Consider the following 15,038-nt stretch of genomic DNA (forward strand, 5'->3'; position numbering starts at 1 on the left):
TTTTTTTTCTTTTTAAAGTTGGCAGGTCTGCTTTACTATCTCCTTACCTCATTTGCTCCATCAGATTCTAGCATCACTATCCTCTTCCTTTCACTATTCTCTTCTTTGCGCCCTCTTCCATACTGCCACTATGTGTGGAATAACCTACCAATCCTCCCACCTTCCTCTTATTCATATCCTTGCTAAAGACTTGCTTCATCTCCCCCCCACACTCAGGATTTCCCCCTCCTCCAAACACAGTGAGAGGAGTTAGTGTTCTGGGGGTGTGGGGAAATCCTGGGGGTGTCCCCACTGCACCTTGGTTATTATTGTAGATGTAAGCTTCTAAAGATAGGGACATTGTTCCTGTCTCAAAGCACCTTGAGTAACATCCTGGCCCCACGGAAGTCACTGGAAAAACTGCCATTGACTTCAGTGGAGCCAGGATTTCACCCATCCTCTGCATTTAACTGCTATTAATAACCAATAGCAGCATGGCAAAGAAGCAATCCATAGTGCCAGTGACGGTGGGAAAACATGGTGCAGGTCACACGCACAATGTCTGAATTAGGTAATCAGTCATTTTGCAGTGCTTTTTCCCATGATTTTGCAGCCAGTTATTTTCCATCAATCTGCTTATCAAACAGAGTGAGTGCTGTGATGCAATATTTATCTAAGAAATGGGGAAGTTAACTAGCCAATGAGTATACTTAACACTGACAAAACCTCTTTTTCATGGTAATCAGCTAGGCCAGCAAGGTACCCTCACCATACCAAGACATTTCTGATACTCTTGAACATCTCGTCATGCCTACCTCTTCAAATGGGAGAGCAAATTCACACATCCTGACCAACATGTATTATCTGGCTTCTCCAGAAAATATTTTTGCAGGAGCTTGGTTGAGAACCTAGCCCACTATACCATGCTGCCTCCCTTCTGATTCATAGTCTTCCTTTTATTTATATCAGTCACACATCTCCTAATATAAGCCAGGAGTCTCACACATGCTCCAGGATCCTTAATTGCTCTTAATGTGGCCTAGCACATTTCCTGTTAGAGTATCAAATAGTTGTGTGGCCTTTGCACAGCAGCTGAAACATAATACAATAACCGAGCAAGCAGTTACTAGAAAAAAAAATGTTTCTCCTGCAAAAAGTGAGGGTGGGAGAACATAGGAGGAAGAGTTGCATCAAGTTTTTTTAGCTCATCCCTTCTGATTGTTAGGCTGAAGACAAGGCAGATGTCCTGAACAAGGAGCTTCTCCTGACTAAACAGAAACTAGTGGAGACTGAGGAAGAAAAGCGGAAGCAAGAAGAAGAAACTGCCCAGGTAAGCCTTGTTTAAGCACTTCCACTTAACCAAACACACAAACCACAAGAATCTGAGGGAGTATCAAACATTTGTTAGTGCCCATCAAAACATTTGTTCTTTAAGTCAGAGTGAAAATAAAAGATCCATATAAAGAGAAAAAAATTAACATTCTCTATTTCTGAGCATCTTTTGTGTTCCTACTGGAGCACTGAGGGTCCCGTTTTCCAATTTTAATCCTGTCTCCCAACATTTAATCCCGTCTCCCAACATCATTTTTACTGCCACTATGTAAAACACCCACACTCAAGGACCCTCTTCAGGGTCTACAAAAGTAGCTGGAGGCATGGCTGTTACATAGAATTTGCCATTCTGGATCAGCAAGTTAAAGCTATGAGCTGTTAAGTGCTTCCAGGCCCTAAGCCCAAGGACAGAATGGAAATGATGTTTTTCCCAACTGGGTTTCACCTGATACTGGTTTATAATTTTTTTTAAACGTTTAGCTATTTTAAATCCTGAACAGTGACCTACATATAAGCGTGTTTCAATAGCAAAAACCCCTCTCATCATCCTTGAGGATTTCTTTGCTACCTATCTGTAAGCAGAAGCTGGAGCAATGAGACTTATTTGTTTCATTGCATTAACAAAAGGTTATCAGGCTCCCACCCAAAAAACAAACAAACAAACACCTATCCTTCACAGTTCTGTTTCTCTAAACTAGAGAGTCCCAGGCTCTCTCCATGTGTCGCTAGAGTTACCATCTCTGGCAAGAGAGACCTTTACTTCTGTTGAAAGGTCTGTGTTCTTTATAGTGCTGAATGGCAAGATGGGATTTAATAGTATTTTAATGCACTGGTCAGTACTGCGATTCTGAGCCATTGGAGCTGGAGAGGTCATTGTGATAATCCTGGCATGCTCCTCCTCCCTTTGCACCCAGGAAAAAAATATATTTGAGTATGGATCTGGGGAACCCAAACACTAAACAACATTTGGCAGTCTAGTGGGCTTGTTTGTATTCAGTCATAATCAAAGATGTTCCCCATACTCTAGAGCAAAATTTCCCAACCAGAGATATGCAGTAAATGTCCCTGTTTTTAAATGGCTGTTCATATTGCTGAGAATACAATCATACTACTAAGATAACTTCACATTGAGTAAAACAGGCTATAACAAAGCTTTTGAATGCCAGGCTTTATCAAGTAATGGGAATTGGTAATGAAGAGTTATAGCCTTATTATAGATGCAGAGTATGTTCAAGAGTGATGTCGTCATTCACATGTTGGAAAATTCCTCAAAGCCCTCCCACTAATATGATTTCTCTCCTTGAACTTTCCAGCTGAAGGAAATCTTCAGGAAACAACTAGAGAAGGCGGAATCTGAAATAAAGAAAACCACTGCCATTATTGCGGAATATAAACAAGTAACATTTATAAAGAAAACTCCTGTTTCATATAGTTATTTGTAAACCATTTTTAACGTCTTCTTACTCCCTGTCTCAGGCAAGCTGACTGCTCAGCATTCTAGTCCCAGTACTTTTGACCAGGGCATGTCTCATTTCAGGCTTTCTAATAGCATGAATTGTAGACAGTTATATTCTTTCTGGAGTTGTCCAAGTGGAATCTGCCACTTTCCATAGAGAAGAATACCTCCTTATCAAGCTATTCCCAACCCGCTAAGTGCAACTGCCTCTTTTGCCCTGCTCCTGGCTAAGGATGTAGGCCAGCTCCCCATGAAATTAGTCAAATCAATCTCAGTGTTAAGGTTGCATCTTGAATACTACCATTTAGACCTTTTTTGTCAGCCTTGCTACCACTAATGGATTCATTCTGAGGAAATAACTGTGTATGACTTTGGTGAAGCTGTAATAAAATAATGCTGAAATGTACCACAAGAATTTTTTTTTGTATAAACTTTATCAAAGGGGTGGTTTTCTCTCTTCCAGATTTGTTCCCAGCTGAGTACCAGGCTGGAGAAACAACAGACAGCAAGTAAGGAGGAACTGGAGGTTGTGAAGGTGAGAATGAGGCCTCTGTATGTGAAGTGTCATTAACTTAAATATTCATAGATGCTGGCAGTAAGATACTGAAAGGAACTGAATTGCAGCCATATAGTGGCAGCCTTGTGAGCCAGGAAGATGGTCTAAAATACCCTCTCAGATGTTTCACAGGATGGAAACAATTGTAGAATACATATCCGAAACAGCATGGTGAAGGGACATCAAGTATGCTAGAGCTTCCAAACTGGAGTGCACAGAGTGCCTATATTTTTCCCTGCAGAAATGTATGAATTTGGCAGGAAGCATGGAGGGATAAGTCTTTATACGTTCTAATAAGATGAGAAAGGGAGCCCTTTGTGGGAGCTTCTGAACTGCATCTCCATTTTGCATAGTGCACGCACACAGGCACAGCCCAGGACAGAAAGAGCAAAGGTTGCTTTGGACCTGATGGATTCTGGGCAGGCCAGGGAACTGCTCTTAATTATGGTGGGCTGGCCTGGTCTGCCCCAGACTTTCCATAACCATCCCCCTCCTGTCCTGAACACCAAGGCCTTGTGAGGTCTGCATAGAGATGTCTCTGGTTGTCCTACATAGTCTCCACATTAGGGGAATTTTCCCCAGTAAGGGACTTCACAGCACCTGTATGCTGCCACAGCAACATAGATGAAATCCTTCCCTCTGTTTCTGTAGTTTTCAAACTTCCTGAAATATATAATCTGTTGCTATCAAGTGGCAAATGTCTGCCTTTTGCTACGATTATAAATTTTGCTGCTTACTATTTCTGAAACATTAAACCAAGGGTTTTACACATGCTTTACAAGTAGTTGGCAGTTTAGCAACCTACATATCTTCCCTCTTATACAAAAAAAGACATTTCTGAAATGAGAATGCCAGATACTCTACTTACTGTTCTAAAATTACAGTTTCACAAAAATAAAGACTGATTGACATTCATCTAGTTTCTTAAAAGTATTTCAGTAAATGTTTTTGCTTGTTTACTCTTGCTGAGTGGTCTGAGACACTGGCTATTGTTAATGGTGACCAGATATTCAACCCAATATTAACAAGAAGACGGAAGGAATGTAAGCCAAAATAGAGAGAAAAGTTTGAATAATATTTTGATAAATGAGATGTATTCAAGTCAGCAGGGCTTGATGAAATTCATTCTACAGTAGTTAAGGAAAATAGCTGTAGCAACCATCTTCGGGAACTTATGGAAGACAGGTGAGGCCCCAGAAGATTGGAGAAAGGCAAACATAATACTGATCTTTAACTAGGGGAACAAAAAGGACTCAGAGAATTATAGACCAGCCATCTTAACTTCGATAACTGAAAAGTTACTGGAACAAATTGTTAGTCAATTTGTAAACACCTCTTCAGGCCAACCCAATATGGCATTTGCTGTTGTCAAGTGTTCTTGATACTAGGAGCATTCTTCAAGATAGTATCACTATTACATGCCGGTATTAATAGCAAAGTAACAGCCATTGCATCCAGCATGGAGTGCTTGCTTGTGACGAGTAGGGAAAACCTGGGTGGGAGTGGGTTTCTAAGCAATATCACATGGCTGTAATATTTCCTTTTCCAAAGCCATATTAACCTTAATATTTGATCAAAGGTATTCCTTTTTTTTTTTAAAGCAGCAGGTTTAGCCAGAGGAAAAAACCTTGCAATCTACTTTATCAACAGCTATGCCAACATTAACGCAGTACTGCAAAAATATCACAAGTCTTGACAACAAGAGGGTAAATGTGACTTCCAAAGTCTAGATGTGTTGAAAAAATGCTTAAAGTATTAGGAATTCTTATCCTGGTGCATGCACTCATATCTGTTGTTCATGAACTTCTAAGATCATTTGAGGTAAGACCACATGTGACAATCTCACATACTTAGTGGCTCTACCATTACCACCAAAAAGCAAATCTAACGTAAGAGCGACTCTTCCAGGAAACAGGACATCTGTAACATTGCTAAAAATGGATTATCTGGCTGTTCCCAGGGTAAAGTGATGGCTTGCAAACACTGCAGTGAGATTTTCAGTAAGGAAGGAGCATTGAAGCTGCCTGCTATAAGCAGAGAGACCCAGGGAACAGAAAGAGATGATGAGAAGGATGCACTCAAGAAGCAGCTGAGGGAGATGGAACTGGAACTGGCACAGACCAAATTGCAGCTTGTGGAAGCAAAGTGCAAAATTCAGGTATATGTACAGGTATCCTACTACAGAAAAGACTGATTGTATTAAGTCCTATCTACCCTATGGGGAATTTAGTTGCAATGTGACTGTCTCCTTGACTTTGGTTCTGCAGTGTAGATGGTGCTAGAATGCTACTGTGCTTTTATGCAGCGACACTAAGGGCTATATCTACACTGCTACTTCTGTTGGTAAAACTTCTGTTGGTCAGGGTGTGAAAAAAACACACCCTCCCCCCCTCACTGACAAAAGTTTTAACAACAACAAGTGTCAGTGTGGACAGCACTTTGTCAGTGTGAGACACTCTCCCGCTGACAAAGCTACCGCTGCTCATTGGTGGTGGTTTTATTTTCCTGGAAGGAGAGCTCTGTCCTGCCAGCAAAGAGCAGCTACGCAGGAGCCCTTACAGAGGCATAACTGTAGCAGCACAGTTCTGCCACTGTAAGGTACATTGTGTAGACATAGCCAAATTGTAAGGCATCTCCCTCTTCCTTTCATTCCTGCACTGAAGCTGAATACAGTCATCTTTGCATTCCCTACAAGGCTAGCCAAGCCAAAGGGGGCTAAGATGACTGCAGAAGAATGCATACTGCACCCTCTTAAAGGGTGGCACAATGGCCATGTTTAACCTACGTGGTAGGTAGCTCTGGAAAGGGTATGAAACTCAGTGCCTCCTGTAGATCTGCTAGGGGTAAATGTAACTGTACATCATTCCCAATCCATGGCAGAAACTATAAAACACAATCCAGCCTTTTAGTAACATAGTGCTATGTCCAAAATATAGCTCTCATTTATGGCCCCTAACTTACCCCAGCCCTGTCTGGCATATGATTTTCTGTTGTCTACCCTTTTGTTCAGAAGTACCTTCTCCTCTTTTGCTAAGTTTGTGGAGTCACTGTCACCACAAGTCTCAACCTCCATCATGGATAGTAGTATCCCTTGCGGCATCCATCAGTACCTCTGGCAAGGAGCTTCATCCAAGCAAGGCAGCCCCCCACTCTTCAGACACTACCATTCCTCTATTGGTTCAGAGGCAACTCAAGATACACCCTTCCTTTCATACCATTGTTTTACTTCTAGACATCTCTACGCACAGCTGCCAAGCCATCAAGGCACCATACCATTGTTCTATTACCCTAATGTAAATTAAATCTTGTGTGCGTATGCTTTAGTCTGTACCATTGCTACACCCACACATCACCTCTGAGGGTTTATTTTATGCCAATCTAATTGGACTTAGCTGATTTTGTGAATTCCCAGGAAACTGGGATGTTCCTTTTCTCTCTTCCCTTCCAGTCTTAAAGAAAAAGGGCTCTAATTTGTAGTACTATCTTCTGTAGTTCTACTGCCTCTCCCTCCAATCCCACCCCCATGACTGTAGAAGGAAAGAACTGAGTTACAGGGATTGAATTTGAAGATGCCTCTCTGTAATCAATTATTTTTCTGATCAACTCTGACTATTCTACTTCCTTAGGAGCTGGAGCACCAGAGAGGAACCCTTATGAATGAAATCCAAGCTGCTAAAAACTCTTGGTTTAGCAAAACCCTGAACTCTATCAAAACGGCCACGAGCACACAGCCAGCACAGCAGCCTCCACCATCCCAGCCACCCAAAGACAGCAGTACATAGTTCCAGCCAGACCCCAGGCACAAGAGCACAAAGAACAAAGGGTTTCCTCTTGGGGAAAGGACAAAAGACAGGAATGCAGGCATTGAAGTGAAATCCTTCAGTGTCTTTACTCATTCTGGTGTGACCCGTTCCAAAGGGAAGTTATTTAAAGAATCCAATTTTATGTTGAATACTTATTTCCCACCTGCCTTCCTGAAAAGCACGTTCCAATACCTTCATCCTTTTACACTTTATTTTATATGCTTAGATGTTAAGATGGATAATAAATCAAAACTAAATGTTCAGTATGTGAACTAATTATAACTACAATTTTTATCTTGCATAAAACAGATGTTTTCTTTTTGGGAAAGAAGGAGGGCAGCATAAAGTACTGAAGCATAAATCTTGTTAAAGAAAGCACAGTATAATGCTAGGCTCTATACTCATGCCATGGGATCATCTCAAGTTTACAGTGGCGAATGCATCCTGCAGAGAAGCATTTCCCATTCATTGTAAGTCTTAAGTCACAGCCAAAATAGACTTGTGCTCTCTCTGGCATAGCACAAGTGTTTATAATCTTCCCTGCGAATATTCTGTGTGTTTTGATTTTGGCAATTAGTTTCCGCACAAATTCAAGGAGCGCAGGTCTTCCAGGTGCTGAGTGGCAGCACTGTTTAATTCTTGTGCATCACACCTGAACTGGAATTTAAAGTGAAATCTTCTAGTTCCTTCTTATTCAGTTTTATTTTCAGAACTGGAGAAAAGATTCCCTCCATTAGAACAAAGGGAAGGCTATATTACTTTTTTGGGGGGGGAGGGGATGGGGGCAATAAGTAGATTTGAAACCTTGCTTAGTTTTGACATTCTACTACCCCGTGCACTAAAAGCTATTTTTTTCAGTGTAAAGTTGGTGGAAATATTTTCACATGAAACATTGGGCCAAGGTTTAAGCATTGGACTTGGCACAAAATGGAAGCATCAAATCAAAAAGCTCTTTGCACAGGAGAAACAAACACCATGGAAAAATCTATTTGCTTTTGACACTTTATTAGGGAACCCTAAGTTGCTGTTTTGTTTTTTTTTTTTTTTTTTTGAAGGACAAAAATATTAGAAATGCAAGATAACAGACTTTACTCATGAGGTAAACTTTACTGATGATTATTCCTGAGTCTGTCTGGAAACAGGATTGTCTTGTTTTATATCTCCAAGTTGTAGATGTGCAAAAGCAGTTGTGACTTTTTTTGATTGAACATAAATGTTTATAGAAATACTTATTTCATGAAAAATTTAACTACTGCTTAAACTGATGGAAATATTTTTAAATTATATTTAACATGTCTATAAGAAGGTCTCACAGACAAATATTGTTGCTGGACAAGAGGTTAGTTGTGCATTAAGTCTCCCTAAGTTATAAAATGTTCCAGGGACATTAGCCCTATTTTGATTTTAACTTTAATGTAATATCTTATCAGCTCTGTACAATAAAGTGTGATACTCACATCCTGCTTCATTTTCAAGCATATTTTCAGAAGATTTTTACATATAGTACAAGTTTAACATTTACCCTGTGCCAAATGAGACATTTTGAAAAGCAGTCAGCTGTTTGACGTAGAGATCCAAATGTAGTCACTATCCTTAGGCAACAAAAGGCCTGCAATTTGGTGATGTAAGTTCTTTTTTTCTAAGAACAGAGCTGAATAAAGAGTTACATTCCTCTTGTTATAATGGCTTATGAACTTACCTGGAGGAACAGTGTTTTGTCTAGATGTTACAGAGTGGAACCAAAATAAGAGGGTTCTTCAAATGGAAACTGAATTTTGGCATACTTTCCATAATCAGCTTAGTGCTATTAATATTTATCTGAATAAAGACCAATGTTCCTGTCCAGTGGAATTACTAATTTCAGCATTGAGATGTCACTGGCAAGTGAATTAAACTTGAACTAAGTTATGTAATAAACTGGAGATGACAATTATATACAATTAAATACATTAGGATAATTAATTTATTGTAGTACCTAGAGTACTGTGCTCACAGCCAACATTGTTCCTGTATCAAACCACCAGTTTTGTCCAAATGTCTCATTTAAATGCCAATCCTTAATTTAAATCATGCCTACAGGTTGATTTGTACTGTTTTCCAAACAAGGTATTCAGTGCAGTATAAACAGAAAAGTGAATTTAAAATGGCACTTTTTGGCATGTCTCCGCTCACAAAAATGTTTGCTACCTGTAAGCCATGCTGAGCCCTGACAGTTATTGGAGAGGAAATTGGATTCTATTTTGCCTTCACATGATAGCAATAAAATTATCGGTCAAGTGCTGATGACAGATTCTTCACTCCTGGTAATGATCCAAGAGGCTTGATTTCCCCCCGCCTCCCAAAATCCCAGGTTGAGTGTCTATCACCTCTAATTAGAAGAATGAATAACATTTGACTTTAAAAACTGTAAATCTTGTTTGGAATCTGTGAAAGAACAAATAAAATAGCTCAATGTCATTTTCAAAATCACTTTCCTGACTGTAATTGACAGTGATACTCAATAACATGGAAAGCTAACAAGACTGTAGGGTTACAAGATAGGAGGTAAAATCCAACTTCCTGGCTGTATATACAAATAACCTAACATTGTCATAAGGATAAAAAAAAAAAAGGGGGGGGGTTTAGTTGGCCCTTTCAGTGGTGAAAGACGGAACCAGGTACATGATGGAAATGTGCACCTTCAGGGTTGGCTGATGTTTTGCATAGATTTTTTTTTCAATGGGAAACTTCCTGAATTAAAAGTCTCACTGAAAACAGTTAACATAACTCAAAGCGTGGAAGTAATAATTTTTGTTTGTTCAATATCAAAATGCATGCCCAGTTCCAGCAGTTGTACTAAAGGTAACTTGTGTCCATCTATATGTAAGGAGCAAGCATTACTACGGATTTTTATTTTTACTTCCATTCAGAACAAGTAATTCTGAAATATGGCCTTAATTTCACAAAGAAACCAAACTCTGTAAAATATATATTTTGGTGCAGTTATTAATCTTGTGGATACTAGTGCCTCACTGAGGTGCACAATGCAGAAAGAACAAGTACATTTTTTTCACTTTATGCAGAAGTTTATTTGGGTGAAACGCTTCATAGGATAATTCAGGTTGGATTAATTACATTGTAAATCATCAATTCACTAGTATCTTTGTGGATCAAAACTGAATTTATGTAAAACAGTAGTGCATACTTCATATCTCTTAACAAAAATTGAAAAGTTAACAACTTGCCTTCATTCAGGTAAATTGCTTCAGTCCTCAGTAGAAGGAAAGCACTGAACCATATACTCAGTATAGCTAGCTGACACCCACATCCCAGCCTCTGCCCTGCTCATTAGATTGTACATCTTCCCATTTGCTATGGCTAAGTTATCTTTAGATAAGCAGAAAAATCTTTTTGTATTATAAGTTGTATGGCCATTGAACTTCCTGTTTTATGCTAGCATTTTGTTTTATTGTCTTATTTCATTAAAAAGCTATTTTGAAGCAAAAAGCAGGTGTGAGGTATCTCTGTTCACTAGAACAAGAAAGGAGAGTCAGGCAGAGCAGACACTTATCTCTTGATATCAAAGTATATTAGTTATATCAGACTCTTGCAGTCTAAGTAGAGACAAATACATTACAGATTTAGGTTTTGTGGCAAACATCTGGGGTGAAATCCTGGCCCCAGTAAGATAACAGCCAAACTCCCATTGACTTCAGTGGGGCCAGGATTTCACCCATGGAGTTGAGTTTGTGATATGCCAACTAGCCTTGGTGATGGTGTTCTTTAACAGAGTAGAAAAACTGCCTGTACTGGCCCGCTACAGTATCATGATTTACAAATTAAGTATGCAAAATCTTGCTTTCTTAATGCCACAACCTCTTGCTAGGAAGTGTGTAGGGCTGAATTCTGACATCCCTGTACTAAGTAATATTTTACTGAACATGTGAACTTTGTCATATAATGGTATGTTATTTTTCATCTCCTAGAGAAGCCTTTAGTACACGTTTTACATTTTGAAGATCTAGGCAGTGGTTTTAACTAAGAGCTGAATGACTGTTCTCTTGAACGCACAGCAGCGATCAGTGGATAATGCCTTGTAAAGTAGTCAGTTGTTCAATAGCTTTACTAGACATACAGCATTGCATATGCCCATAGATTTAATATAGTACCGTACATTTTCCTCTTAAAAATATAGACTTGTTCTAAATGCCCTTTCTGGTTATTAACCATCCCATGGAGAGCTGTCCCACTAAAGAGGCAGTTCCATCCAAATAGTGCTAAATGCTCACACACTACATCCCTTTCACTTTGAACTACTCAATGTAGAAAATGGCGCAAGTTGACTTCTGAACACCCACCAATGCACCCTCTGAAACTGGCAAGCATCCAGTTTTAAAGAGATTCATAAGGACAACTAGAAAATTGATTTTTTTAAAGGCACTACACACAAGAACTAATTTACAACCCTACCTTTCCTAGTTCAGAGGCCTGCAACTCATCATTTCACGACCATTACTCACTATGTACATACAGGTTTGCCATTCAGGAATACAGAGCTGTCGATTTCTTCCAGACTCCCAGTGGTTTGCTGCTGAATGTATTTCATGCCTATTTTTACCTGGAAAAAATATGGCTCAAAAATAAGAACTTTACTTCCTTCCCTTATTTTCTTATTCAGTGAGACTTGTTTTTATTTAACCTGTAAAGGAACATATATGCATCTTTGGAAACTATATATTATATACAGAATAATATATAGGAAACTGAATTGGGAAATAAAATACATCAGAAGGGTCTAGTGTCACAAATTTCACTCATGTGATTTGATAACCACCAGAATCCTGGGCTGTACTAATTTCCTTTCAGTTTCTCTTATTTTTGTGTTTTATATAATACATGGATCCTACTATCAATTCATCTAAACAAGAGAAAATGTTATTGGCCTCTTTGCCTGATTCTCTCCTTTCAGCAATCCCTTGGAGGAAACTAATGTGGATGATGTTTTCAAGAACTGTATTGGGAGCCATTTCACTTAGAACATTCACCTTTTAAAAAGCCCAACTCTGGAGAGAATCTTCTTTATAGTTTAAGTAGAAAATACAATGATGTCAAGTGCAAGCAGAGATCCATAGTTTTCCAAAATTTAAAGGGGGTTCAGTTCCAAGGGTTTTATTCAGCCTCTTGAAACAGAGACCAGTTGCAAAGCGTGGATCCAGAGTGAGGGTTCCCCACCTGTTGGGGTTATTCAGCTGCACAGTCTTGATTTGGGTCCATCCCTAATTATAAGAGAAATACAGTGCTAATGGACTAGAGAGATACAGGAGCTTTGTTGTGTTAAACGTATGATTTGAGAACATTTCTATACTGCCAATCAGTTGCTGTATAACCAATCCATGTATTATATAAAAATATATATGTAACACTTGTTATTAAAAGTGTAATTTAATGTACATCACAAGAAATGTTTACTTTTTTAATTGTTAGACATATTTAGATCAGTATCTTGTTTTAATTGTGTGAATGATACGTTGTAAAATAAACAGAAATGCAAACAAGATGGGAATGAGATGCTTGTTTTCATAAACTGCTCACATTACTGATACCCGCAATGTCTGCTCAAGAAATGGTTTGACCTCCATTTACAATAAATCTGATTAACACTGGCACCTTTGATATGCTTATAGCAACTGAATTTGGTCACTCTCAGGCATGCAGCATTAGTGTATCAACTATCACTAAGGTTACGATTTTGTCACAGTTATTTTTAGTAAAAGTCAGGGACAGGCATCCATGAATTTTTATTGCCCTTGACCTGTCCCTAACTTTTACAAAAATAACTGGGAAAGAGGGGAACGGGGCACTGACCACCAGAGGGGACTGAAGCACAAGTCCTGGGGGAAGAGGGGAGAAAGGCACTGACAGCCCAAGAAGTGGGGGATGGAAGCCAAAGAAGTCACAGAGGTCTGTTAAAAAGTCACAGAATCCATGACCTCTGGAACTAAATCGTATCCTTACCTATCACTGAATTCACACTTAGAAAGTCCACCAGTGGATGTTACATAGCAACCAACTAATTTAAAGGATCTGGGGCAGGGGTAGTCAATAGGTAGACTTGTGGGCCAAATCCAGACCACCAGACACTTTTCAATGGCCCACAAGATCTTTTTATTTACTTATCATCATCATTATTATTGTAGTTGATTATTATTTTCTCAGGAGTCTAGACCTTGACTATACATTGACCAAGACATTTGGACCTTGACAAAAAATAATTGACTACCCCTGGATGGGGTAATGCAGTACTGCACCTGTGGTCCACAGCTCAATTGCTGGCAGTCTGGAGAACTGATAGATCAAACGGCTCCTCTTTTCCAATTGTTTCTAGAGATGCCTGAGGTCTTCAGATCCTGCAGGCTTACAAAAGCTGCTGGAAGTAAAGGTGCTAGTCTGTCTATATACAGTATACACCATTCCTAGAGGCTGATGCTACACAAGGAGTGAGGATACAGGGTCTTGTGTATCTCCCTAGCAAAATACACAGTGGAAGCAGGCAATGGGGAAGCCAAGCACTATACCCAAGAAGAGAAGGAGAAGGTGGCTGTGCAGTAAGGCCAGGGGAGCAGATTAGAAAAGGGACAGAAGCTTGTGCTGGGGGAGAGGAGCAGAGAAGAAGAGGCCCAGACAGCAGGGACGCAAGGGGAGGTGGGAAGACACAGAATAAAAGTAAGATTAAATTTTTCCAAAGGAAAAAGCTAAGAACAGCTTTCTCTAACGTAAGAGTGGCTATACTGGGTCAGACTACAAGTCCATATAGCCCAATATCCTGTCTTCTGACAGTGGCCAATACCAGGTTCTTCAGAGGGAATAAACAGAACAGGTAATCATCAAGTGATCCATCCCGTCACTCATTCCCAGTTTCTGGGAAACAGAAACTAAGGACACTATCCCTGCCCATCCTGACTAATAGCCACTGATGTATCTTCCATTAATTTATCTTGTTCTTTTTTGAATCCCATTATTGTCTTTGCTTTCACAACAACCTCAGACAAGGAGTTCCACAGGTTAACTGTGCACTGTGTGAAGAAATACTTCCTTTTGTTTGTTTTAAACCTGCTGCCTATTAATCTCATTTGGTGACCCTTAGTTCTTGTGTTATGAGGAGTAAATAATAGTTCCTTGTTTACTTTCCCCACACCAGTCATGATTTCATAGAACTCTATCATATCTCCCCTTAGCAGTCTTTTTTCCAAGCTGAAAAGTCAGTCTTATTAATCTCTCTTTATAGGGAAGCTGTTCCATACCCCTAATCATTTTTGTTTTTCTTTTCTGTACTTTTTCCAATTCCAATATATCTTTTTTGAGATGTAGTAGTCAAGATATGGGAGTACCTGGATTTATATAGCGGGAATATATTTTCTGTCTTATTATCTATCCCTTTCCTAACAATTCCCAACATTCTGTTTGCTTTTTTGACTGTCACTGCACATTAAGTGGATGTTTTCAAAAAACTATCCATGACTCCAAGATCTCTTTACACTAATTAACTCTATTTCCCATGTTAAGTATCCTCACACCTTCTATGGGTCATCTCGCTTATCACTTAAAGTTTTTTTTCTCCTGCTGATAGCAGCTCATCTCAATTGATTGGCCTCTTACAGTTGGTATGGCTACTTTCACCTTTTCATGTTCTCTGTATGTATAAATATCTTCTTGCTGTATGTTCCAGTCTATGCATCCAATGAAGTGGGCTGTGGCCCACGAAAGCTTATGCTCAAATAAATTCAGTTATGAATATGTTGGACAGTACTGGTCCCAGTACAGACCCCTGGGGTACACACCACTATTTACCGCTCTCTATTCTAAAAACTGGCCATTATTCCTACCCTGTTTCCTATCTTTTAACCAGTTACTGATCCATGAGAGGACCTTCCTT

The 15,038-nt window shown here is 39.4% G+C and overlaps 2 protein-coding genes across 12 annotated transcripts in view; both read left to right on the forward strand.

Moving 5' to 3' along the window:
• RABGAP1L (RAB GTPase activating protein 1 like) overlaps window positions 1-10,320 on the forward strand; it is a 567,720-nt gene extending 557,400 nt beyond the window's left edge. For all 11 annotated transcript variants that reach the window (XM_050963018.1, XM_050963014.1, XM_050963015.1 and 8 more), the window contains 5 exons: window positions 1,205-1,309; window positions 2,625-2,708; window positions 3,231-3,302; window positions 5,284-5,481; window positions 6,950-10,320. In XM_050963018.1, coding sequence (XP_050818975.1) covers window positions 1,205-1,309; window positions 2,625-2,708; window positions 3,231-3,302; window positions 5,284-5,481; window positions 6,950-7,105 — 615 coding nt within the window. In that variant the 3' untranslated portion in view covers window positions 7,106-10,320. The remainder of the gene's footprint in view (window positions 1-1,204; window positions 1,310-2,624; window positions 2,709-3,230; window positions 3,303-5,283; window positions 5,482-6,949) is intronic.
• LOC127055383 (uncharacterized) overlaps window positions 1-15,038 on the forward strand; it is a 306,171-nt gene that overhangs the window by 288,400 nt on the left and 2,733 nt on the right. The gene's annotated exons all lie outside the window — the stretch shown is intronic.

This window comes from Gopherus flavomarginatus, chromosome 7 (genome assembly GCF_025201925.1).
Source record: "Gopherus flavomarginatus isolate rGopFla2 chromosome 7, rGopFla2.mat.asm, whole genome shotgun sequence".
Taxonomy (NCBI): domain Eukaryota; kingdom Metazoa; phylum Chordata; order Testudines; family Testudinidae; genus Gopherus; species Gopherus flavomarginatus.